Source organism: Akebia trifoliata, chromosome 11 (genome assembly GCF_017979445.1).
Source record: "Akebia trifoliata isolate Shusen 1 chromosome 11, ASM1797944v1, whole genome shotgun sequence".
NCBI classification, from domain to species: domain Eukaryota; kingdom Viridiplantae; phylum Streptophyta; class Magnoliopsida; order Ranunculales; family Lardizabalaceae; genus Akebia; species Akebia trifoliata.
This window is the reverse complement of record NC_141385.1, coordinates 8,008,419-8,036,346: the sequence shown is the minus strand read 5'-3', so window position 1 is coordinate 8,036,346 and position 27,928 is coordinate 8,008,419. Positions and strand designations below refer to the sequence as shown.

The 27,928-nt window shown below is 33.2% G+C and overlaps 2 protein-coding genes across 4 annotated transcripts; one reads left to right on the top strand and one right to left on the bottom strand.

Moving 5' to 3' along the window:
* Positions 1-9,222: 9,222 nt before the first annotated feature.
* On the top strand, positions 9,223-12,520 carry ASML2 (activator of spomin::LUC2). Its single transcript, XM_086457328.1, has 4 exons — positions 9,223-9,672; positions 9,963-10,100; positions 10,674-10,820; positions 12,371-12,520. Exons 1-4 carry the CDS (start codon positions 9,253-9,255, stop codon positions 12,443-12,445), a joined length of 780 nt encoding a protein of 259 aa, XP_086313454.1. The 5' UTR covers positions 9,223-9,252; the 3' UTR covers positions 12,446-12,520.
* A 1,665-nt stretch (positions 12,521-14,185) lies between these two features.
* On the bottom strand, positions 14,186-27,532 carry LOC147390702 (putative phospholipid-transporting ATPase 4). Of its 3 annotated transcripts, none has more exons than XM_086458654.1 (11): positions 27,086-27,532; positions 21,306-22,756; positions 21,104-21,214; positions 20,214-20,490; positions 19,787-19,875; positions 19,037-19,121; positions 18,433-18,642; positions 17,450-17,575; positions 16,016-16,114; positions 15,734-15,925; positions 14,186-15,107 (listed from the first exon to the last, which is right to left on the bottom strand). In XM_086458654.1, the coding sequence occupies exons 1-11, from the start codon at positions 27,515-27,517 to the stop codon at positions 14,406-14,408; spliced, it is 3,774 nt and encodes a 1,257-aa protein (XP_086314780.1). In that variant the 5' UTR covers positions 27,518-27,532; the 3' UTR covers positions 14,186-14,405. The 3 variants fall into 3 exon arrangements, with proteins under 3 accessions (XP_086314780.1, XP_086314781.1, XP_086314782.1); XM_086458655.1 differs by lacking the exon at positions 27,086-27,532 and adding an exon at positions 23,272-25,857; XM_086458656.1 differs by lacking the exon at positions 27,086-27,532 and adding an exon at positions 23,272-25,857 and having other exon boundaries at positions 21,306-22,698.
* Between the last annotated feature and the right edge of the window lie 396 nt (positions 27,533-27,928).

The following is a 27,928-nucleotide window of genomic DNA, read 5'->3' as shown; positions in this document are numbered from 1 at the left end:
GGTTAACAGTAGCGCATATTAGTGCAATACCTTATTGGCAGTTTTTGACTTTTTTTGTTTAGACAATTTTGGGTATTTTCTAACGCCACCTGTTAAATTAGTGATATTAGGTTTACTCCTTGTAAAATGAAAGATTGGGTTAACCCCCTTGACCTTAAGTCAACGTTGATTTTTCTATGCAATACCAAGTAAATGGGCAGTATATCAATTAAGGCTGTCGGCCCGACAAAACATGGGCTAGCCCAAAAAGGTAGGGTCGGGCTTAGTAATTTTTAACCCGTAAAATCCGGGTTTGGCTAGGGCTTTATAGTACCCAGACCAGCCCACTATTCAATCTTATAAAAACATTTATTATATATTTAATTAGAAAAATATTTTTCTAATAAAATTAAAATATTTTGTCTAACTACAATTTGACATTCATCTATAACCTTTATAGGTTAATATGACATTAATTTCAACTTCGATTGGATGGTCAAACATGCACAAAAATATTTTTTTTCATTAAAAATATTAAATTTAAATAATTTTATTCGGCTTGAACCCAGCCCGATCCCGTTAGAACCGGGCTACAGCTTAGTCAACATAGGCCCAATAATAGTATAGGCCTAGTCTAGGTAGAACCCGCCTCTTTAGGGTCAGGTTAGGGCTCAAACAAGCCCGGCCCAAACTGGCCCATTGACACCCTATAAATAGTAGCCCAATGTTGATGTTTACCATCCTCTAAAATACTTCCAATACATCCCATTGGATTATTGTAGAGAAAATTACTTAAATGCACTCTATAAGATGGACTTCTTTCTTAATTCCTTTTACTTTTGGGTAGTAATGTTGATGGTCGATTTAGTAGAGTTTTTCCCATTTATGGGATTTGTTAATGTGTGCCCAAAGGCCACACATTAAAGTGCAATAAATACACCTTGGGAATAAGCATATGAGGGTATTTTGATGATAAAAATATTAAAGGCACTTTCGATATAAAATCCAATTTCCAAAGTGTATTTATTGCACTTTATCATGTGGCCCCGTTTATTTAGAGAGATTCTATTGCCACACCAAAGAATTAGACTACATCTAAGGGTGCTATTAGTAAAAGTTGGTGTGACAATAGAAGTTCTCTTTATTTAATTTTATTTTTTTCATTTTAGGTCTTGCCATCATAGAGAACTAGTGCATGCTCAATAAGGCTGACTAGGTTTACTCCCCAGGTCATGCCTTCGAATCTCTATATGCCCTTCCACCAAAATGGTAGCTATTTAATGTTTACATGTGTCGGGTGGGATGGCACGTATGGCCCACCAAAACACAAAAAAAAAAAAAATAATAATAAGTTACCATTTTATCCAATAGACATGGGATATAAGCTCCACCATTTTTGTAGGGTGATCAAGTTAGGGATTTCCATGAAATCCCTCTCTTCATGTAGAGTACGTGGAAGAATATAGTGAATTAAAAATAAAGTTTATATGTATAGGGGAGCGTTCGCATGCCCTAAAGAAAGCCATACATCTTTCAAAACATGGGTTAGAAGTCTCGGAGGCAGGGGCGGAGCCAAGATTTTCTTGTAGTGGGGGCAAACTATGGTTCGTTGTATAGTTGAAGAACTAGAATGGTGGGAAAATTATTTGTGCTGGAAAATACGATTAGAGAGAGGTGAGGGTGTGGGGGCAAATGATGAGAGAGGTGAGGGAGTGGAGACAAATGGGACATGTAATTAGTTAAAAATATAGGGGTGTCTCAAAGTTCTGTGGAGGCAATTACCCCCACCAGCTCCTTACTAGCTCTGCCCCTATCCGCAGCTCTTAAAGAGCTCCAAACATTTTTTTTTGTGGCATTCGGTGGCCATAAAGAGAGCCAAATAAATATTTTTTTTAATATATGGGTTAGAAGTTTCGAAATGAGCTGATTTTTTGTGAGGATAGTCTCTATGAAGAGGAGATCATCCTCATAAAAAATCAGTTCATTATGAACCTTCTAAGACTATCAAAAGTGATTTACAAAAATTGGATGGTCCACAATTCTTCAACTTGTAAATTAGGGTTAGAAATTTTGGAATGAGCTGATTTTTGGTCAGGATGATCTCTTCATCATAGAGATCATCCTCACAAAAACTCGGTCCATTCCGAAACCTCTAACCCCTATTTTGAAAAATGTTTGACACAATGTTTGACTCTTTTTAGAACTTCTGAACGCTTCCATATACATATATATGGGGAATGCTAACGTCCAAGACCTCATGGGGACGTTAGCATTGTCCATCACTTATTTTTTTCAACAATACCTCTCCTCATTTTATCTTTTGGTTAAAAAGATAAGGACATGTTAGTCTTTTACATAATAAATACATTATTATGTCATTAATAAATGCATTTATATGTTGGGATCGATTGCCAAATCATTTACTCTAAAAAAAAAGATATTTATTCAAAATACTTAAATGATCATAACATTTATTATATAAACAATAATTTATTGTGTAAAAGACTAATACACCTTTGTCTTTTTCACTAAAAGACAAAAGAATGTGAGGTATTTATTAGGAAAAATGTGTTGGACAATACTAATATTCTCATGAAGTATTGGAAGTTAGCATTCCCATTAAAGAGAGCCAAACATTTGTGCAATTTATGGGTTAGAAGTCTTAGAATGGGCTGATTTTTTATAAGGATGATTCTTAATCACTCAATGTTTACAGTTTCATGAACCATCCCTTTGGGTCTACTTAAGTGCAATCAAAGTAATCAGATAGCTACTTCGTAGTGATCAATTTGCACCCCATGAAAATTGCAAGATTAGCTTTACCACCTTAACTGAAAGTCATCATCCCTTTTTATGACAATTTAATGATAAAATTTAAAAAAAATTAAATTAAGTACCCATCAAAACTTAAATCATTAAATCAAAATTTGAATAAAATCAAATGTCCACCATTAATTCATTGAGGGGTTGCAAGGGATTTTACCGAATTAACTTAAAATGGATAAAATTTGTGGTTCGTAGACGTCTAATGAGGAATCTATTTTGTCTTCTAGTGGCAAAACAAAAGTGTATTGTTGTCACTTTATGATGGCCTAAGAAAATATTATTTTTTTAAGGGCTTTTATAGAATCGTGGGATATTTGAGGACACTAATCCAATGCTTAAACTCGATTGTTCTCTGAGTCAAGTCAAGTCGATAACATGTGAGTCAACCTTGACGAATCAAATAAAAATATAAATTTTATGAAAATTTTAAAATAAATAAAAGTATTTTTTTATTCTTTACAAATATTATTATTATATATATACCAAATAATTCGATCGAATTTCTAACCCTATTCAATCAATATGTTTCCGAGATAACTAAATCAAGTTGACAAGTTAACTCAATGATTTTTCCAAAGTGACTCGACGACACTTAAGAGAAAGAGTCGAGATCCCATATGGTGTCCCGATTCTATAGATACAAATGGTGTATTTGTGTCACAATTTGATTAGGAAATTAACGGTTCGATTAAGAATCCAGTGTCTTTAAAACACCAACTAAAGCGTGTCATGTAGACACCTAACTTATTTTATAGGAACAGGACATCGTATTGGATCCTGAGTCTAGGAGAAAATGTTAGTCAACTTGATTCCTTATAGCTTGTCTACAAGGAGATTGGCTTGGCTTTCCTAACTAATAAAGTTGGAAAATCTTTAAGGATTGAAGTTGTTGATGTAAAGTAAGACAACCCATGAAGGGGGATCCCCTAATGTGTCAAGAACAAGAATACTTACATGAAACCTGTATAATCTGCGGCGATCTTATGCTTAAAATCAACTTTTTATGCAAACCAACATGCACCAACATGAGCTTAGGGAACATGAACCCACTTGTTTAGATAAGAATGACAATTGTGTCAGAAAACTTGGATTGCAATCTCATCTCTTATAAACATTTATAGCTCCTCAAGGTTCGTATTTTACAAGTGGGCATTAAGGCTGGCAAATCTTCACTTGTTCTCACCTGAATTTTGCTTTTTAAAGGCAAATTAGACGACCAACTTTCGTACAAAAAAATGCCCTTCTAGACCTCTAGAGTTCTAATCACTTTTTTACTTAGAATCTCTAAAATTGGTCTTTTTCTTTTCTCTTAATAGAAATATAATAGAGAATGAATGTCTATACCTCTCAAGTACAAAAACTTCAATCAAGAAAATAAGTAATCTACAAATAAATAAATAAAAAGATGTTTTATACAAGCCATTAGACTAATTTACCTAAAATAAAGATTTTCTAACTCCCCCTCTGACATACTTTCTCGATGTGGCATGTGATAGAACTGTAGATTTTCTTTCTTAACATGTGCAATTGCGCATCCCGAGAAAAGAAAATCTACGGTCTTGTCACATGCCATGTCGGGCGAGTAGAGGGGGGAGTCAGAAAATCACGAGTCTTTTGCAAAAAACTAATGAATCAATCATGTTTTTCAATGTTCATGAAAAAGGCCACATATTTGATTTTGTAATTACTTAATTAATTATTATTTTACGTAAATGATTAGCTGATGTTCAATCACATTTGATACTTATTATTTTCTATTATAATTGTGAACCATTCAACTAAAGAGCGTAAAGGTGAATTTATCAAATTAGTTACACCACGACCGAACATCGTACAACTTTATCCCTAAAAAATTAATTACAAAATGGGATAGCTATATTCCTAAAAAATTTATAATTTCCCCAATAAGTAAAACTAGAGTTATTTTCTTCCCATGTGACATTCTTTTGTGCCCACTAATCCTTGAATATATCTCTTTACATGTGGTTAGGTTTTTTAAATTTGGTTCTCATTTTCTTGTTTTGGATTTATATACATATTTAATTATAACTCATCATTTTAGGCTTAGAATACTGAAATCTACTTTGAGGGAATTAAGTGTTAATTGTTTTGATGTTTGATGAGGCCACTGTCAATCAACATTAAATCATGTTTCCTTCGTGACTTGGTCAAGGATTTCATGTTCACACTAACTTTTTTGGGCAAAACACATAAAAAGCCGTTACCCTTGTTTGCCCATGTGGCATACTCTTGTGGGCCCACTGATCCTTGAGAATTTGTCCTATATATCAACACAAAAATTCAACCTGGTTGGTGAACTCTTGTACTTGATTTAGAGCTTTATTATATATACCCCCATCTATTAATGCCTATTCATAATTAAAGCTCATGATGATTGAAAACTCAAAATCCAATGGCTTGAGTTTATTGAAAGAGCATAAGAGATTGGGTCAGACATTTCTTGCCCAATGGATACAAAAGATATGCCACATGCAATAAAAAGAAGGGTTGTATTGGCTAATTTTACTGGGTTCGGAGGTGTAAGCTTGCTAAGTTGGTTAAAGTTTGAGAGTGCTAGTAGCACGATCTGATTTCAAAACCTGTCTTCACCTATTAATTATCGACAGTAATCTCACTTGTGTGATAAAACAAAAAAACGTGTTGAATATCCACACTGTGGAGGGATAAAATCGTCTCATATCTAGATCATCCACTCACACTATCTATGCGCATCTCGGAGTGGACACGTGGCATCATATAAAGAGATTTTTATCTTGTTAGGGAATATTCCAAGTTTAAAAGGATTATTCTCCTTGTTATGTAATTGTTAATTTGGATAAGGGGCAATGTGGTAAATTGTAATTAATTAGGGTTAAGACTCTAATTAGGGTTTCTTTATTTAAAGAGTGGGAGGCTATTGTGAAGAAGGAGGAAAGATAAAAGGAGAAGAAAATATGGAGAGGGAAAAGAGGCTATGTAACTAGAGATTTATAGTGAAATGGCTCCTCAAACCCGTGGAGTAGGCACGTTTGCCGAATCACGTAAAAAATCTTTTGTGTTAGTTCTCTTTTTTGTTATTTTTTCATTATTTCTATGATTTATTGGAGAATGATCTTGTTAAAAATGAGATCTCGAGGTCAACCACAAAAATTACCTCCACACACACTCTTGAAAATAAACAAACAATATATCAATAAGACTAGTTTAGGCTATGTTTGGTAATATATCTGAAGTCTGAAGTCTATAAATTAAAATTTTCGTTTCAGAAGTTTCATCTAGTGTCCCCATCCTCACCCCCACCCCCACCCCCTCCTATCGTTGGTTCAAATTTTCTGAATTTCAATTCTGAAGTCTAAAGTTTAAAATCTGAAACGAAACAAATAGAAAAAAACTTCTGAAATTTGAATTGTAAAAGTTGACCACCTCCATTCAGACTTCATAAGTGTTACCAAACACACACTTAAGTGATAAAATCTTTGGATGATGATACTAGACATTGTTTTCAAATCCCACCAACACCTTACTAAACTATATATATATGACATAAAATACATTTGAGAATATTTGTGAGTCGTTATTTATTTATTTATTTTTTCTTTTTGATTTTGATCCCCAATAAGCAGTAAGGTTTCCAATTTGGGTTTTGTAATGGCTTGGCTTCACGTTTTTGCAAAACATAGAAATTGAAAATTGACTAGATGCAAAAAAATGTCCAAGATCAGTTTCCACTCCCATCATTTGTTTGAATCAAATGAAAGTTATAATTTTGTTTCTTTAGTTGAAAATGCCCTTACTTTATTTAGTTAGTAATTAAAATATCCTCTCAATTCTTTTAAAATACTATATTTTATAATTAAAATATACAAAAATTCACATTATATTTTATAATGAAAATATTCAAAAAATTTAAACACTATCACCAATCAACCAAGTTCACTAATGATGATTCAAAGATAATACGTGACCAGAAATCCGTGTCATTTGAAAATCAAATTTTGCGGGGTTTGGATATTTAGAATAAATCCAAATAATAAAAATAAATGGGTCAAATATGGTTTAATATCCCTTGACCTGATCGACCCAAATTTAAGGATGATTTCTCTGAATCTCAAGATACTTTTAATGTAGATTCAACCCTACCCAACCAGACTAATCGTCCAATAGGTTCAAATATGGTCTTAATTTGTATGATTCAAGTCGGATCTAGTTCCCAATCCGAATTTTTATCCGAATATGGATATACTTAGATCCGACCCATTTATGCCCAAATAGTTGTTCAGTTCATGAAATTTTGTCGTTTTATAAAACATAAAAGGGTGGTACAGCAGTAATTGTTGAAAGCAAGGGCATTTTAAGAAGATAGAAGGGATATTTGCCGTACTAAAGTCTTGTTTGTGCAAATCTTACAATGCATGTGTTGGATTCTCCAGCTATGTCGTATATAGGTTTGAGATAATTTTATATCTTTAGACATCACTTTGGAGGATCTTTCTTCGCTTTTCGGAGGACGGAGTCTGTCTCGGTCAGAAATTCCTTCTCCACTCAACTTTAAACGAGTCAACTCAGAATTGGAGAAGGTCCAGTTGAGTACTTTATGATATTTATGTATGATTAAACTCTTATAATTATACATTAGAAACAAAAATATTTCAAAAATTTTAAATAAAAAAAATCTAATTTTATATCACATGTTATCATTTAATATGCTCTAAAAGTCCTTTTTTTTTTTTTAATTTAAAATATTAAGTTGGTGATTTTAAGAATAATATAATAAAAGTATATTTTTATTGCCATTATTTTATATTATAAGGACTTTTTTTTTTTAATTTTAGAAAACTAATGTAATTATGGGATTATAATTTAATAGAAAAAAGGTATATATAAATGTGGGGGCATTTTTGTAAGATAAGTTTTGTTTCAAAATCTTTACTGTTAAAATATTTCTTTAACAAGTTGGCTTTATATTAATAATATAGAAAATTATTGAAATAGTTATATATTTTGTTAAAATTAGGGAACAAGCAATATTTTTAATATCTACAAAATCAATCATATATCCAATTTCATAATTATGTCATTTTTATTAAAAATGATTATCTGACACGTCGTGCTTTTTATGGACAATTTGATGAATTATCTTTATGACCTTGAGTTGAATTAGGTTTATAATATAAAGTCATTATGGTAAAAATAAATAGTTATGAGATCATGAATATAGCCATTTTCATAAATGTTACAAAAAAGGGCTAATGATTTTCTGATTAGAGTATTTTTCACTTGGGTTACCGTAGTAAGGGCACAGAATCGTTGATTTTTTTCATTGTGTATCCCAAAAAAACGATCAATGATTCTATGCCCTTGCCATGTTAGATTGAGTAAAAATACTCGAGTTAGAAAATCACGACTAAAAAAATGGTTAAAACACAAACTTCAAACATATATTGCAAAGGTTTGGTTCAAATTATAATCACAACATTACAAAATATTATGACATTCATTCAAATAATTTCAATAGTTGTTTTCAATTATAATTAAGCTCATATAAAATCATAAACCCAAAAATTAGAAATCTAATAAAAAAAACAACAGAGTTTCTATTGGCAACCCAATTTTTACTTATTCCCAATCATTCAATTATGGGATTTTTCCCAAAACAGTGCTACTTATGTCCAAATTACGGTTTCAAGACACTGTTCATTTTAATTCGGCCCAAAATTCATGAATCATTTTCCAAGCGAGTGCGTTGGTAGGTATTTTTAATTTAAAGTGACGGATTCACTGGTATTAAAGTGTGACGAATTCGTTGGTAAATTTAAAGTCAAAATATCCTTGGTTTTAAAGTGACGACTATGTTTGTAAATTTAAAGATACAATATCTTTATTTTTTAATAGCAAATTCATTGGTAATTTACCAGTAAATTCGTCACTTTAAATTAAAAATACCTACCAAAGAATTCATCGAAAAATGATTCATGTACGTTTTTGGAACTAATATGAACAATGTACTGGACTCGTAATTTTGTCATATTCAACACAAGAAATTGTAGCTCACCATATTTATTTTATTTTTAATTGGGGTGTAATAAGTAAAAGTTGGAATGGCAATAGTAGCTCTCTTAGTTAATTAATTAGTTATCGTGAACGCGCTTACAGGTTTTTTAACAAACAAAAAAAAAACAACAATATGTGCGTTAGTAAAGGTTGTTGAACTAGTAATTAATGGTAATTACCCAAGCTGTCCTACTGATCTGACCCACTAAGCATTCGCGGGCAGTCCGGTCAGGTCAGCCAGACTGTAGTGACCAGTCTTGAACAACACTGCCTATAAATCTCTCACACACATGGCCAAAGATCTGACCTATACTTCAATACAAAATGGATTCTTTAATTTTTAATCAAATATTCGACTCTGATTATAATACTTTCTCTACAGATTTCCATGAAATCATGCCTTCTTCCATGGTGGGTGAAAATGTCACCTTCAACAACAACAACAACAACAACAACACAGCAATATGGAATCAAGAAAGCTTTATTCCCTTCTTTGGAATTAATAATGGAGGAGCTAGCAACATAGTCGACATAATCCCACCGGAAACTGACGTAATCATGTCGTCAGTTTTCAAGACTAGTTCATTCTTCGAGCGACCAGGGATGACGACGACGAATCCGATAATGGACCTGTCAGAGCCACCTGTGTTATCTGATTTTGATATTAACAGTTTATGCAGCGTCGCCACTGGATTGCAAAGTTTTGGAGTTCATGATCAATTTCAATCAGAATCATCATATGAATCTACTATGAAATGCAACCAGTGTGTGTCAGATTTCCAGCCTATTTATCGGAATGACACCACCGATGTTTGGGTACGTTTCTTTCGCGAATTGAGTCATTTTGATTAATTAATTCAGAAAGACATTGAATATTTTGAATTGTTTATGTTTTCTTGTTGCCTCTTCTTCTTTCTGATTCATCGATCTTTAAAATTAAAAAAAAAAAAAAAAAAAACTAAAAAATATCGTCCAAGACTGAGATGAATTACTCGCAAAACCGGGATTTTAATACTTGCTTAAGATTATCCATGAATCTAAATTATATGTAACTTTAACTAATATATATTTTATTTTTCACTTATTTTAATTTTTAATTTGTATAGGGAAATCAAGGAAGCTCATTACCAAGTATTGAAGAGCCAAGTGCAAAAGTTCATCGTTACTCAGTAGAAGAGAGAAAAGATAAGATCTTGAAATACTTGAAGAAGAGAAATCAAAGGAATTTCAATAAAACCATCAAGGTAATTAAGCTCTCAAACTATATATATTATTCATTTTGTAATTTTTTTTGCCAATATTTTACTCATATTTTCATTTTAAAAAAAATATTTTTTGTATAATATAATGGCCTAAGCTAATGTTTGTGTATAGTATGATGGGATTTTTTTTTTTTTTTACGAAACTTTCAAGAATTTATCCGAATTAACGTAATTAAACCTACACCACATAATTATCCAATCGGAACTTTGTTACTATAGATTGGATTAATGAATCCAAAATAAAAAGATCTTGGCATATACCCCATCCATATTTTTACTATTATTATGAGTGAAGGGTAAGTAAAGTATATATTTTGATACAAATTCACTTTATTTATATTTTTTAAATTACAAAATTTATTATGTGATATTATTTGAAAATTAAAAAAAAAAAAAATTGTAATAAATTATAAAGATAATTCTTAATTTGAAGCTATAACTACTTGTACATCAAACTTAAGAAAAGGGAACGAAGACCATATAGTTTCTTCATAATATTATTTTTGAGTATTTATGATAAAGAGGAAACATTTTTACATATAAATAATTTTACAGTATGCTTGTCGAAAAACCCTAGCCGATAGACGTATACGAGTTCGTGGGAGATTTGCAAGGAATGATGAACTAAGTGAAAACTCCAAGACGACGGAGAACAATAACATTCACCATGAAGAGGAAGAATACTATAATGATGTTGATCAGGTAATTTCTCTCCTCCCAAATAGAAGAAAAAATTGAAAATAAAAAAATAAAAAAGGAAAAATGAAATAGGTTTGCAATTCCTGTTTTGTGAGAGCTTATATTAGAGAGATTCTGTTGGCACAACAATTTTTACTTAAAACACACCAATCTTTATGAACTAAAATGAATATTTATATATTCTTTAGTGTGTTATAAGTAAAAAATTGGTGTGTTAATAAGCTCTCTAATATTAATATACTAACCTTTTTTTTTTTTTTAATATCATACCAAACCATTAAATTAAGGGCCCTTGTCTCCTAAGAATGACTCACGAAAAAAACACATGATCCCAACCCTTTAAATGCAAAATCCAATGGTTGAGATTTATCACTGGGATAAATATCTCCGAGATTTGTGCTATCAAGATATTCATAAGTCTTAGCCATTGAATTTTAGGTTTAAAGGACTGGGATAAAAATAATGGGTGTAAACCTAATCTTTTATTTTGTAGGAGGTAAATCAAATTTTACCAATTTAACAGGGGTATTTCTAAAATGCCCTTATTTATTATTTATCGAGGGAACCCTTTTGGTTTGGTGTATCTATCCGTGTTTGTTGTGTCGGACAAAATTCGCTTGGAAAGATAAGATCTCTTTTGTTATTGGACATTAATTACTGTAGGGTTTTGAAGATTTGGAAAGAAAAAGAAGTAAAAAAAAACATGAGAACTGCTATTGGCACCCTAACTTTTACTTATCACATTCTAATTATTAAAAAAAAAAGGTGAATCTCCCTTTCGTGTGATGAATATGACAAAATTCCAAATTTAATATATTGTTCATTTTAATTCCCAAAACATGCATTTGTCATTTTTATAACCTATGAACCTGTGAGTTTATCACTTTTAACATCTACGAATTTATAAATATACCAGCGAATTCATTGATTCGAAAAGTGACAAATTCACTCAAAATGAATGTTTTGGGAATTAAAATGAGCAGTGTGCCGAAATCGGAATTTAGACATAAGTTGTGCACGTTTTAAGAAAAATCACAAAATAAAAATTCAATGATTTAAAACAAGTAAAAGTTGGAGTGCCAATAGAATTTCTCTCTCTCTCTCTCTCTAGATTTCTATTTGTTAGATTTGGAATTTTATATGAGCCTCATCCTAATTGTAAACAACCGCTGAAGTTGTTTGAGTGGGTTATTATGCTTTGTAATATACAGAGTAATAACTTGAACCAAACTTTTGTAATGTGTGAATGGAAAGTTTTAATCTTTAACTAGGGTGTGATAAATAATTTAAGAAATTAGGGTGTAATAAGTAAAAGTTGGGGTGCCAATAGCAACTTAAAAAATTCAAACACAACAAATTTCAACATTAAAATTAAAAAAATTAAAAAAGAGAAGATACTAAAAGGAGATGGTTTCGAATCTCTCACTTGTACTTGTCTACCTTGTGATCCAATACTTATCCTTCATTGAGATGGTTTCGAATCTCTCACTTGTACTTGTCTACCTTGTGATCCAATACTTATCCTTCATTTTGTGTTGCTGTCTTTCTTGCAGATTAAAGACAATGGAGAGGAATGGTTACAAGAAGCTGTGACAAGTCTTATGTATCTACCCATTTTTGCTGGATGATATTTGGGGTGCTATTGTAAATCGGAATATTAATTAGGGTTTGAGTGAGTTTGAGAGAAGATGTTTTTATTTTATTTTATTGCACTCTATTCAAGCTTCTTTTTGGCCTCAGATGGTGTGGAATGAGTATTTCCTATTTAATTTGAAATTAGATGACACAAATATTAGTAAATACTAAATAGGTTAAAAAAAGGGTTATTTAGTAAAACCCCCTTGCAAAATTGGGAGTATTAGGTTTACCCTCTGGTGAAATGAAAAATTATGTTTACCCTTTATTTATTTCTTATGAAGTAATGGTGAAATTTTGATTTAGTAATTTAAGTTTCCAAGGGTATTTGAAAATAAATAAATAAAATTTCACCCTTAATTTATCGACGAAAAGGGATGTTAACTTCCGATCAAGGGGGGTAAACCTAATCTTGCATTTTGCAAGGGGATAAACCTAATATCACCAATTTCACATGGGGGTTTTATTAAATCACCAAAAAAATGGTTAATAATTTAGACATACCCCTCTAGATTTTGCTGAATATTTGCAATACCCATGTGGGCAACCTTTATGAATTGCTCATTCCTTGAGTTACTATCGAGATTGATGAGATGGTCATTTCTTCTCCGATGAAACTAGTTGGTTTTGGCCTTCTTCTCTAGTGAGGTCGATGAATTTTGACCTCCTTCTTAGTTGATCAAATAAATAGGATTCTGATTTTATTCTCCAATAAACTAGTCGTCACTGGTATAGTGTTTTCTTAAGAGATTTTGACGATCAATTAAGAACATCTAAATAAAGTTCGAGATATTAAGATGTGTTGATCGTATCACTCATGCATTTGTTTTCATGTCAATATTTTGTACTACCCATAGAGACCAATGAATGGGTGGAATCAGTGTCTAACACCTTTAAGATTTTAGTACTCAGTCAAACTCTGTTCTTAGATGATAAAATTAGGTGATGACTCCAATTAAACCTATAAACCTTATAAATGATTCAATTTTAATGATTCTAGTCTTCTAGTAATTCTGATTTAGGTTCATCTGATGCTAAACTATTATAAAAGATTTATTAATTACTCAATATTCATTCAGGATTATCCACACATGGTTCTAACTACAAGCAATTGACATCATTTAACCATTTCTCTTGCCCTTCTATTGGGCTAATGTCAATGCCTCACCAGTGCGTTACTTACCGGACGTGAAAAGAGTTACGAAAACCACATGGAGTCATCATGATGTGGGATGAATAGCAAAGAGAAGTGTGATTAGTCCCACATCGGGTAGAAGAACGTTCAGAGCCTTGACTAAACCCTAAATGGTATGACATGTTTTAAAATCATGCAGGCATTGACCTAAAGTAGACAATATCATACTATTGGGTGCCTAGGGGCGTTATAAATAATTCATAGCTTGTTTTGAATGTACTACTTATTCTTAATGTAGTCTTTTCTATCTTACCATTCATTCATTCATCCCAACACTCATCTTTGTGCACTCAATGTTGAGTCCAATTGGACTAATGTCTTGCAAAATTCTCTCCCCTGTGATAAACACATTCCCTTAATGGCATTTCACTTTATCCACCTAGTACTACACTACTACTCAATCTTTCTTTATGGATAATTGAATCTAAATGGTAACTTATCTACTTGGGATATTTCTTACCCGTTAAACTTAAACACCGTAACGAACAAAGTCAAGTCCCTACTTTGAAATAACAGATGACATAAAAGATATGATGCATACAAGTCATGAGCTGCATTTTTCATTATTAAAAAATGGAGCATATTGTTACATGAGAACAAAAAAATTGAGGACACCATAACAAATGAATTATGGGGAGACATTTCAAGAACTAATAATGGACAAAGAAGAATGAAAGAATACCTCTCCCACATAAACATACAAAAATAAATAAAAAAATTGGCGGGCAACATATTTCAATGAAGTTCATGGATGCAAATCAGAAAAATGGGCTGTTCTTTAGGGATCTATATAAGGGACTGTTTGTCACCGATCTATATATCAATGTCTTTTTTTGGTGCAATTGTCCTCTCCAATAACTAATCTTTGCATCCACTCTTGCTGAAAATCCAAGGTGGGTCTTCTTCCTTGAGTTATTTTGTTCTCTCAACCACATTTGATTATCCGTAACATCTTTCTTGTAATACTTGATTTCTTGTATCACATGATCATCCATCGGATAGAACGACCGTTGTATGACAAGGTGCAAGAAGTATGGTAGAAGAGAGACTACGACAACAAGCAATGTCACCAACCAATACGTCGGGGCTGGCCCAAGAGCTTCGGTGAGAAGATGGAATCCCCGGTTTGAGAATAATGGAGGGAGTATGCCATAAAGATACAAGATAATATACCAGAATAAGATGCTACCCCATATAAAAAGATGGTGTATCCAAGTGAAGTGATTGATGATGAGAGCAATCTGGCAATTGACGGTCCAGATGATGCATGTATATGTAGTGGCCCCAAGATGAGCGACGTCTGCAACATGTCCCTCATCTCGAAAAGCAGAGGAAGAGAAGGCATAAATGTTTAAGGTGAAGATGGCTAAAGAGGATAACACACCGTTTACTATCCAACCAATGATGCGGCTCCAACTGAAATAAATGTTCCTTTGTCCTTGTTGATAAAGTGCTGGAAACTGGAATCGATGAAAGAAATTTGTAAGACAAACCTTTAGATATTTTTCAGTTACCCAAACACAAATTATTATTTTAAAGAGTGGTTAATAATTTTTAAAGGTCTCAAAACTCAAAACCCAAGAATTTTTCTTAATAAATGATCTATGAAAGATTATTTTTAGGCATTTAGTATTGAGAGTGTAAATACCTAGATCTAGGAAGGGTATTGTTCTATTTTGTATGCAAATTTTTAAAGAAGAAACCCTAGCAAATTTGTTGGAACATGAAAAAAGGGGTGTGTTTTAATAAAAAAAATGATTCGTGATAAAATGACACACTGATGGGTAACCTTTGATCTTTTTCTTCGGGCTACACAAGGAAAAAGATATACAGCTCTGTGCACTTGCCACGTTAACCTCATTCAGACCACGTATGTGTCTGCTTGTCATTAGAAGGTCTTTGATAAGGATATCTTGCCTACTTGACATAATCCTATTGGTTGCTTAATTTAACATTTTGTTGGAGCAATTAAGAGAGTTCATATTGCCAAACCAACTCAATCTTTGCAAAACAACTAACGAATATATAACATAAAACAAACAAGGATATAAAAACACACACACCAAAAAAAAAAGGAGTGGCATACCTGTAGGCATACATCTGATGAAACATCCTGCTCAAGGACCCCAAGTGATATAACTGGCAAGGAGGTTAAGATAACATTGAACAACACCATATACCAATCATCGTATATAACCTCCGTGGAGAAACTTGTGTATACTTCATAGTAGAACAGAGTAAGCCCAAATGCTATATTCTTGTACACAAAGTAGAGAATCTGTCTCCCCAAAAATGTAATCAATATGTCTTAGAGACCACAACAAAATTAGGTAGTATTATATTCAAACATAAGAGAAGGTAAGCTCACCATTTTGGAAATTCTCTTATAACACCAATGCCCATGCACAAGAAGTAATCGTTCTAGAAAACAGAATTGCGGCAATGAAAAGTCACTTGCCATCACTGCCTGCAAAGACGTTCCAGAGAAAATTTTGTTAGAATTTATGTAAATATAAATTTTTATTTAATGTACCATGGTAACAAAGTAGAAATGTGTCCATAAATTTCTATTTGTTTGTTCAACTTTGATTTGAGTACAAGTTCTTTACTCTAGAGTTGGTTCTTTTTTGGGCTTTCCTGCTCTACTACTAAGAGAACTTTATGGAGTTCAACGACTTTCACCATTTTTTGGAAATTTTGGAAGGAGAAGAACAATCACAATTTTGAAAATAGAGAGCAATTGCTTCAGAATATTATCTCAATCTTGGGTTTTCTCTTTTTTGGTGCAAGTTTTTTAAGGAAGTTTAAGTGGTGCCTTTTTCTTTAAGACTTCTTGGGTACATGGGATTGGGTTTGTGGTATTTCTGTTGAGTAGTGGATGTCATGGGTTAAGCACTGTATTTTTGGTTGGTAACTTCAACCTCCTCTTATTAATGAATTTTAAGTTACCGAAAAAAAAAAATTATATTAATCTGTGAATGTTTTCAAGAAGCAACTCGGCAAGAACATAATTTTGATAATCAACTAAATTTGAGTTTCAAAATGAAAAGTAATTCATTGGTGACATATCCTGCAGATATTTTCAGCAACCCAATGGCAGTTTTTTTTGGAACCCTGTGATCAAGAATTTACAGTCTGCAGTAAATACACCATCTAGCATCTTTCGGGAAATAAGTCAGAAGCATAGACAACTATTTCATTATGAGAAGATAAAAATTGATCAACAAGTCGGAAAATAGTAAACTTAATTGAGCTAAAATCTAGAACTAGCTGATCTGTACTATTATAATGAGAGAAGGCGGAGTAGATGTGGTTTGAAACCAAATCTTGGATCCCACAAATGCCCCCACCTTTACAATTAAACTTAATATAAGCAGGGTCATTTTTGTCTTTGCAATTATAATGAGACAAGGCAGAGTAGTTGCAGTTTGATACCAAATTTTGGATCCCACAAATGCCCCCCACCTTTACATTTAAACTTAATATAATCAAGGTCATTTTCTTCAAAAACCAAGAAAATTACAGACAAACCCTTTTACATAGTCATTTTTTTCTATGTAATATTCAAAAATCCTTTAATCAATGTTTTAAATTCAGACTAACCCTTTTAATACACATGGGTTTACGCATGCCATCTTCTAGTATAATTAATGAAATTGTAAGTCTTAAAATATTAATAATATTTACAACACACTACAAAGTTATAAAGAAAGTTCTTTTTCTTTTATTCTTTTTTTTTTTTTTTGGTAAGCACAATGAAAACTGTAGATTAAGCAGAATCCGGTTAAAAAAAGAGTCTCACCTGCATTCCTTCCATGCCACTGATTCCAACTCCAATATCTGCTTCATGAATCATGCCGACATCATTTGCTCCATCACCAATTGCCAAGGTTGTCCTGCCAGTATATTCCTTAACCGATCTAGTAATCTGAAAGAGCCACACTGCCGTGAGTAACTTGTAGCACCCACACATACATAGTTGATTAATACTTTTTAATCTTACTCTCTATTTTTACTCCCTCTCGGGAGGTCCAATTGGATAACATTTCGGAAGATTCAACCAAACATTAATTTATTCTCAAGTTTCAACATAACGATCATTGTCACAAAAAAATCAGTCAATTCTAAGATTGCTATTGGCATAAAAGAAATGAGCTAAAATAATGATATAAACAAACAGTCCAAAATTTTCAAATTCTATTCAACTTTTCATGAGATTAAGAATATTAAGAATAAATTCTCTCTGTTTTATAAATGTCACGCTGTATAAAATTAAGATCCTACTTTACAAATTAATGTCTGTAAAATTTTCTTAATTATTTTAATCATATTTCTGATTAATCTTAATAAAATTAAGATATAAATGTATACGAATATATAAATTGGTGTCTCAATGTATAATATTTTAAAACAGAAACGAAATAGATCAAGATTGTCTTAAAAAGCCTTTGGGACTCTTAGTTACTCGAGGCACTGGGAAGCAGTTCTATAAAAAACTTGACTCAGATATCAGTCAAGTTGAGTTAAATCAATCACCCACAAATCGACTTGTGTGAGTCAATAAATTTATTACATTGAATTATTAATCTGACTCGATCCATTTCCAAATTGACTCAATCAAGTTTTCTAGTTGACCTGACAGGTTAGTTAATACAAGTTTTAGGACCAAGTCAACGTGAAATTCAATCACATCAAGTTGACTCAACAAATTTTAAGGCCGAGTTTAACATGATATTGTTGAAGCTAGCCAACTATTGTCAACAAAGATAAATAACGGTTTCCTACCAAAGCTTTCTGTTTGGGAGACACGCGGCAGCATATAACAGAAGCACAATTTACGGCCAAGCGTAGGAACTGATCTTTCACATCACTTCTCAAAGCAAACTCAAGAGCTTTTCCATCAACCATCAACGCAAATGGTGCATCCTTGTTGCTTTTTTCACAACTCACTTGATAAGCAGTTTCAATTTGAAGCAAAATGTCTTCTCTCATTGCCTGAAAAATTAGGACACCATTACAATTTTTTACAACCAACTAAAAGTTCGAAATTTCTAAAGGAAGAAATCCAGGTAATACAGATACAGATAGGTGTAGGAAGACACAAGAAAGGCACATTCCTGAATCAACCACATGTGATACAAATGCGGGTATCGAATCAAACTTAATTTTAGATTAGTTACACTAAGTTCTACATTTTAGAGTACAACATGCTTAATGCATAGAAACCTTTAGGGTAATTTAGACACAACTCAGGATGTTGGTGAATATTTAAAAATGTACCATTTTATGCAACAAATGTTTTTTTTCAGAAAACTACTTGCTGCAAGCAACTTAGAGCCTAACCACACAAAAGCAACTCAGCACTCTATTTTTTATAAATAGTGCTCACCTTCGCTTGGTTCTTGGATTCAGCTTCTTTGCTCAAACTCAAATGAAACTGTTTCATGTCATGTCGAAGTAAACTGCAAGAGAACCTGCCACTCAAAAATAAAAGAAAATACGATGTCTAAATGAAATGATTCAACCATAGGGCCATCAATAATACTATCCATGAACTTAGTCACGGGAATGATACAAAATCACTCTGCCCGTGTAGTGTTCCCTTTACAACATGGTTGGTCACTTGGTCCCAAGCCCGTTAGGTTTGAAGCCGGTGTTAAAAACCGCCACCTCCTAACATGAGAGAAAATAATGTAGTAGTTCCAATAGGAAATAAACTAAGGGAAAGTCCATTGAGATGCTTCGGGTATGTCAAATGAAGATCGATTATAGTCCCAGTTAGGCCCAAAAGAACATAGATTGAGATAATGAATGTGGAAATGAACACACTTTCAATTAAAGAAGACATGGTTCTGGATAGAATTGAATGGAAGGATGTGATTTGTTCAGTTGACCCCCATTTCTTTGGGATAAAGCTTTGATGATGATGATGATACTCAAGGTTTAAAACCACATATCGAGGAAATCCTCAATCAGGGGAAAAATCAAATTGTCTCAACCCAGATATTCCAATACATTGAATGTTTTGGAGTCACCTTTTTTTTTTGGTCTTGGTCAAGGTTGCAATGTCTTGGCTGAAACATCCAAGATGGTACAAAACTTTAAACCGTGGATATACATCAATGAATATATTTCTCACCCAATATTGATTGCAGTCTCCTTCTTATCTCCTGTGAGTAACCATATCTTCAGACCTGCTTGGGCAAGTTTATCTATGCACTCGGGAACCTGAGTTCAAACTAGATATCAGTGAAATGAAGGTATTATTTTAGGAAATCCCACATTATCAACCAAAAGAGGACAGCTAAAGCATGGTTTTAAATCTCGACTTGGATATCCGTCGAGTCGAGTCAACTCGATGACTGGCAAGCCAACTAGACAAATTCAAATGAATATATTTTAACTTAGGTAAATATTTAAAGATAGTTTTATGGGTAATTTTACTTTTCTTGTCGATAAGAATGTACAAACATTACAAGCACACACATTGTTCCCCTCTTGTGTGACTCATATATAGACATAAACATAAACATGCAAACACACAAATAGGAAAATATAACACTAACCCCTTTCTGTAGTTTATCTTCTACAGCAACAGCTCCTAGTAAAATCAAATCTTTTTCGATCATTTCGGAGGCAGTCTCCAGTAATTCTTCTCTTTCGGGACCCATTGTGGTCTTAGCTTGTGTAAATATTGCATTCCAATTGTCATATTCTTCAATTTCAAGCTTCCGATATGCGAATGCAAGAGTGCGCAAACCGTCTTCTGCATAATCAGAAAGGTGTGCAAGTGTGGCCTGTTGGTGTGACTTGCCATTGTCTCCAATTCTATCGAAGATAATGCTGAAAAACCCAAAATGAACAGAAAATGAGATGACCGAAATTAAATTGTACAAGTGAAGATTTGTAATGGATTGCAGCATGAACCTCCATGATTTCTCACCCAACCAAACTTTCAAGGTTCAGATAGCAGAGAGTGGCTGGTATTCATTCTAATGTAGCATTATTGAATATAAATTCAGATCGTGTTTTAAAACCGAACAGAACAGATGGCCTGAATGGATTTTAAAATAAATTCTATGAGGTTCAAAGAGAATTGGGATTTTCCAAACAACTGCGGTCTTTGGAGAACCATCCTTCAGCCATTGAACCAAATGAACCACCGGGTTTGCAAACTATTTCAACAAAAAAAAAATTCCATTTTCAAGATAAGAATTTTAGGAAAGACTATAGTTAAATTAAAAAATGGGAAAACCGTTTAACAATCAAACCTTAATTACAAATATTTAACTTCATGCTTCCATAAAAATAAAAGATGAAAAGAATCAACCAAAGGATAGCCTCAACAACATTAAGACAGAACAAATCCTATGGTAATCATTCTAGGACTAATCTCTGAAGGTAAATTTACTCAAAACAGAGTAACAAAGTTTCAATGGGAGGAATGGTAACAAACCTGTCGGCACCTTTGCACAATAGAAAGATCTGACCATCTTCATCTCTTACTATGACAGACATCCGCTTGCGAGAACTACTGAATTCCAGCAGATTTAAAAGTGTGTATTTCCTGGTAAATGGGCTCAAACCCATATTAGGCTTATAATATTTTTACAAAGCAAAAGTACAAAAACATAAAGAACTGAAGTCAGGAAGGTCACCTCTCCACCACCATTGCTGAAGAAGGTTCAATCTCTTTAAGAACCATAGTAGACTGTGTTCTTTGGAAAAATTGGAATCCAAACTCTTGTGAAGCAATCAGAAAAGCCACTTCTTCTGGAGACTCCGCCTCATATTTGAGTTTCACCATTTCATCATCTTCGATGGGTATGCCAGTATGACACAAAGCCATAACCCTATAGAACATCACTATGTCGAATAAGTTAGATCTATATATCCACTTTTTGTTCATGAGCCTATCATCCTTAAAATTGAAACCCTTAATCATGGAATCCTTCCCCTCAAGGGAAATTCTTGCATTTCCATTATTTGAATTATCAACAACTTCATCACTTGGTGTCACTTTTGGGGTGGAAACATCAGTGCCAGAGAATTCGAACAGTTCAAAACTTTGACTCGTGGAATCAGACCCGTTAAAACTAAAATCGAATGTCACAAGATCTACATCCATTCGTTTAGATGCGGCAAGATCAACTTCATTTAATACACCACCATACGAAGTTCCAGCAATCGAGCATTTCCTGAATTCCATCTGATTACATGTCAAAGTCCCAGTTTTGTCAGAAAGAATTATTTCAACCTGACCAAGCTCCTCATTTAAATTTGAAGTCCGGGCTTCAACGGATTTACAGGTTAATTCATCATACATTTTGATATCCTTGTCAATAAGCATTGCTTGTAACACCTTAACAACTTCAATTGAAACATATAGAGAAATGGGTATCAAGTAGCCATATAGTATAAGGGCTCTAATGAATTGTAGAGACCCTGATGTTACTGGCTTCGATGGATTAAATAATGGGTCATCTTCTTCTGGACGAAGATACCACCATTTTTTAATTTGAGATTTGGTATACAAAGAAGACCCGACAGCTGTGATGAGTGATATTAGAATGAGCATTGAAAAGAGAAGATAGATTATGTAATCCATCTTTCTTTCGACTCGGCTCCGTTTGGAGGGAGACTTAGTAGAATTTTGTACCACTTTTGTATCTCGCCCAGTGAAGATCACCACCCCATAAACATATTCAGTGTTTCGAAGCTTTGAGTCTCTTAAAAGAAGCTGTGCAGGATCCAACGGATATGATTCATCTTCAAACTCTAAGTTCCCAATGAAAGAGTAAAGATTTTGATTCGGGTCCTCACAACGAATTGTAGCTTTGAACTTTTTGAATTCTATATCATCGTTTAGTGCAAGTGTGGCTTCTAGACATCTCTTAACTTTCAGATTGGTTTCTCCATCAAGGTTCATGGTCTCAACGTAACAAAGGCCATCCTCATAGGTAGAAGATAGAAGAAGAAGATCACTTGGGAAGTATTCATTTTCATTAACTTTGACAACATCTCCAACACAAAGTGCTCTCCATGGTTTATCTACAAATATGCCATTTCCTATATGAGTCTTTACAGTTCGACAGTTTACATTCAAGTCCTGCAAACAGAGATGTGTCAATAATCATTTGCAAGCTACATTATAACTGGGAAAATACATCTCGATAAACATGATGAAAATTACAAAAAACATACAAAGATGTATCAAACAAAAGGATAAGTGAGTCTGAAATTTCATTGTTCTTGAAAACAAGTGTGAAATGACCAAAATGATATTTATAATGACTATAATCTCCATAACCCTAGGCTAGACCAAATAGGACCTTATGCATAAAAACTAAAATACTCTTGCTGCCCATTTCTAAGAAAATCCTGTCAGTCAATGTCCCAAGTGTTGTGTATGTGAACATCTTAGTGAAGCTCACTTACTAATTTAATCAAACACCTATTAGGTATTTCACCAAATACCTTGTATGCCACACCTTCAAGACCTTGTTTGATAATGCCAATGAAGGACAAACCCAACAAATAGTAGCAAATCCAAAGAAGATCAAATATCACACTAAGAAAGAGCAAAAACAAAATATTCACAACAAGAGATTTTACGTGGTTCACCTGAAGGCTACGTCCATGGAGGTATGAGCATTGGAACTCAATTTCACTATGAAGAAAAGGGGGCATATCGATACAAAGAGTGACCTCTATCACTTAGTTTCACTTTCTTCAAAATCTGCATCTTCCTAAACCTCTCTTCTCTTGAGTTTTCTTTCTTTCTCTACTCTTTTATCTAAAAAAGACTTAAGACTTACAACAAAAGAAAACAAAACCCCTCCATTTAAAAGCACCACAAAGTGGGCCGCTTACATGAGTTACAAAGCCCAAACCCAAACTACCTTCAACCGGTAAAAAACAAGCACACTTGGAACGGGCCCAATATGTTTCGAGCCATACTTCAACACCAAGAAGAAGATCCTTTTCCCTCATCGTGCCATATGAGGACTCTCAAACTACCATATGAGCTTATCTGATAAGTCTTGAGGGGATATTTAGGATTCCTATCATTTGTCTCCAACTTAAATGAACTCTACCTGACTAGCATTACCAAGAACTACCTTAAAGGGACTCTTACCTATTGATCAATTTATGGAGCTGTAGTAGGAAAATTCCACAATTGGCAAATACCATATACCAATATGATAAATTCCCCAAAAATTGGCTAAGGTATAAGCCCGAGGTTTTTGAGCTAAAAAGGGAGACAATAGTGTGTACTTAATCCAAGAAAGACTACATGTAACAAAATCCTAAAGCTAATCAAGGTAAGGGCTACCTCATAAGAAAAAGAGAAAGCATTAAATCGTCTTCTTGAAAAGCGGGACACTAGTATCAAGGGTGCCCCCTCAAAAGGGGGATTTTTATTGAATTGTTACAATAAAATTCCCTACATAGGAACAAAGGACAAACATTGAAAGGAAAACACTCATAGGTCGGAAAAACTTAGGAAGACTCCTTAGAAGTAAGATCGTCCTTAGAACTTAGGAGTTAAGGGAGCATTAGCTACAAGTCCGACTTTGAAGCGGTCAGGCTGCTTCAAAATCTTGGAGGAACCCTCCTAGTTATAAGACATGAGGCTTTTTAATTTATTTCACACCCGTACACTTTTGTTGATATTTGGGATATTGATGTAGGACATCTATAATTTTAGTTAGAGTGTCTTAAGTAGTTTCATAATTCTAGTAGGATTTATTTTTATTTTCTAGTTCTAGTAGGATTTCTATTTCAATTTTTGAAAGTTCCTATTTTATTTAGTTTCTAATTATTTTTATGTTACTTTTTTTTTTTTTTTTTTCTAAATTCGTTTTTATTCTTTAAGCTATAATTAAAAGTGCTTAGAAATGTCCAAATTGAATTATAATAGGTTTATGAAGTTAGTATTATATTATAGATGGATTAGAAAGTTACCTTTTAGTATTTTAAAAGGTATCTAAGTTGTTATGATGAAGTTATCTATATATGGAGCTTCAAAAACAAAATTCAATCAATTCAATACATCAATTCATATCAATTCTCTTAATCAATTTTTATCCCTTTGCTTTATTTTCTTCCAAATTATGACTTCTTTATCAATTGAATCTATTGATTCGCATGCTTCCACTATGCCAGATACCTCCTTGGAAATGCCACGTGTAATCCAAAGGAAAGGGTTCTATTGAAATTTTGAAGTGGGATAACCACTTCAAAGTTTTTTCGTCAACAACAACATGGTCAACTTAAGTAAATTTTGTGAGTAAAAAATAAGAACACGTCAACATTGTCAAATTAAGTACTTAGGGATAATCAATGGAATGTCTAACAATGGGAAATTTCATTAACCCAATACTTGAAGATGGCATGTGCAATTTGCACATGTATATGAAGGTCTTATTTGTAATTTGAAATATTAATTAAAGGATGGTTTTGAAAATTACATAGAAAAAAGGATATTTTTTTAATTTTGAAAACTAACAAAGGTGATTTTAGGTCGTACGATATGTGACCTATACGAACCTAGCGCTCTGATACCATGTTGACAACCATTTACCACAAAAGAACGATCTGATGGGGAAGGCACAACCATGAATATAAGAGGGTCACAAGTCAAACTAAAGCACGATATTGTGAACACGTGACACCCGAGAGCAGAGGCAGATAACATAACACTCAATAAAAGTGGGGATATTTTTGGAATCCAAAAATATTATAATGAGAGGAGTAGAAGTGGTTCACACCAAATTTTGGATCCCAATAATACCCCAACCTTTACATTTAAACTTAATATAAAAATGGTCATTTTGGTCAAAAATGAAGAAAATTGCATCACATTAGTTAGTTTTCAAATTTTCAAATCTTTAATAATATTCAAAAACTAACAAACTAATGTTTTAAATTACAAATAAGCCCCTTTTGATACGTGTGTGTTTGCACATGCCACCTTCTACGAAAAAACTTTGAAGTGGCCATCCCGCTTCAAAATTTCGAAGGAGTCCTTTCCTTTGGATTACACATGGCATTTCTGAGGTATTCTAAATATTGACAAAAATGTAAGGGAGTAAAACAAATACAAAAAGCCATGTGTCTTGCAGCGAGGAATCTATGAAAGTCTGTGTTGATGTATATCTTTAGGCATAATAACTATGGAATTGTCCCTCATAGAACCCATGGATCCCCCCCCCCCCCCCCCCCCCCCAACAAAAAAAAAAAAAAAAACCCTAAATCAGTGAAATGATGGAGCTTTAGTAGAGATTTAAACCTATTTTCCGATCATATATCACCAATTCTGAACCACTCCCATAAAACTTAAAATTAAAAAATTAAAAAATTAAAAAAAAAAACTCTAAATTGACCACATTCCTGCCATTCCGCATTTTCTGGACTCCAGCAAATCTATCCCACAAATCTGAATACTGGTCGTGCGCCATTGGAGAAATTTGAGAAGGTTAGGGTTTCATCGAAACCCTAACCTAGTAATAGCTACCAAGCTTGGCTGCCATTGTTGCTAGGCCTTTGATTTGATCCTGCACTGCGACCAATTGCAGTGACAGAGGCTGCACATGAGATCCATCCAATTCCAGAGCCAATGTGAGGGGCAATCTGGGTAATTTAGAGGAATTCCACAACCCATATTCCAAGTGGGGAGGCCTCCCGCCTCAAAATTTGAAAATTCTCCCAAAACACTAATGGTAATAGAAAGGATAATTTAGTAATTAACACCTCGCCACGCCCAACTGCAGCTTTTGATCTTCGTCTCTTAACCATCCCTATCAAATGTATCTCGAGGACGACATGCTTTATTTTTTCTAATAGATCCTTTTCTTCGGGATACAGATGGAAAAAAGATCTACGGTTCTGTGTCCTTGTCACGTCAGCCGCATACTGCGTCTCTATTTTTCTTTCTTCACCCTTTTAATTCCAAAGATTTTTAATAACACCCCTCTAATTTTATTATATTCCTCTTTTACTCCCTAACCCCAACTCATCAATGATCAGATCGGCTTTTGTAATAAAATCGATTTAATCAATAAAACATGGTTGATTGGTTGTTTGTGGATCTTACTTTTATATGAGGGTAACTTATCAAAATATGCTCAGAAAATTAAAAAATTACTAAAATAGTAAACTGTTCATTTTAATTTCGAAATCGATAATTTATCATTTTTTAAATTAAAATATTTACGTTAAAGTAGGAAAAAAAAATTCATTGTCTTATAAAACAATTTTTTAGACTGTTTTACTGAAATTAAAACGAGGAAAATTTTTACTATTTCATAAAATAACCACACAAATAAAATATATATTTCCACTTTAACGAAAACATTTTAATTTTACCGATTTGATAAATTATAGATTCAATCATCAATTTAATTTTAAAAACATTAGACTATGAAATAATTACCTGTATAAATCGACGCCAATCTTCCACTGCTTCTTTAAGCATGCTAATCCCCACAACAAATACTAAAGGAGCAATAACACTTGCGCGAGAGAACGGAGCCAAAGAAGTTACGGAGAGTATTGCAGCCAAAAGAAAATAAAGATTGGCAACTCTTCGAAATTGCTCGAAAAGCGACTTTGGAAGAAAAGTAACAAAATTGTACCTCGTTGTTGATACCGTGTTGTTGGGGTATCTATATGGTTTGTTGTTATGTAATTGAGATTGATTACAAAAGACCACCCGAGTAAAACCCGGGCCACCCAATTGATGATGAGCTTCTTCTGTGACAATATTAACGTCAGGTCTCATACACGAAAACGAATATAATTTGCTCCATCGTACTTTCTTCTTCTTCTTCTTGTCTTTGCTTCTTCCAGATGATGATATTGCCATTGTTTTAGTAAGAGAAGAAATTTGAGAGAGAAAACCTTGGGTTTTTACAAATATTATTAGACATGAAGTAAGGAGTACTTGTTGGTTCTTGTTGAGGGAGAAACTTCCAAAGGCAGGCCTTCCATCTGTTATATTTAACACATAAAAAATAATCTTTTAAATTCCATTACTACCCATAATTAATATACAATATGTAAGTCTTGGTTTCAGTCATGGTTTCGAGGTTCTTAGTTTATTGTTTATTTGCTTGTTAAGGAGCTTTGAGAGCACCGTCCTTGTCTGAATGTTCAACAAAATGTGAAATTGGTCATGGGAAGCAACGTCTAGTACTTTTCTTATCATGGACTTTCTAAGCTAAACCCATTTTCAAAGCCTTTGATTAGGTCAAAAACCCATTTTTTTTTTTAAATT

Bases quoted from the DNA above. Each gene is read 5' to 3' on its own strand.
- ASML2 (XM_086457328.1), top strand. From the start codon at position 9,253: ATGCCTTCTTCCATGGTGGGTGAAAATGTCACCTTCAACAACAACAAC. The intron at 9,673-9,962 runs GTACGTTTCTTT...TAATTTGTATAG, and splicing joins ATGACACCACCGATGTTTGG to GGAAATCAAGGAAGCTCATT. The intron at 10,821-12,370 runs GTAATTTCTCTC...TCTTTCTTGCAG, and splicing joins ACTATAATGATGTTGATCAG to ATTAAAGACAATGGAGAGGA.
- LOC147390702 (XM_086458654.1), bottom strand. From the start codon at position 27,517: ATGGCAATATCATCATCTGGAAGAAGCAAAGACAAGAAGAAGAAGAAG. The intron at 20,491-21,103 runs GTTTGTTACCAT...TGGGTTTTTCAG, and splicing joins TTGTGCAAAGGTGCCGACAG to CATTATCTTCGATAGAATTG. The intron at 17,576-18,432 runs GTAGGAAACCGT...TGGCTCTTTCAG, and splicing joins CTCCCAAACAGAAAGCTTTG to ATTACTAGATCGGTTAAGGA.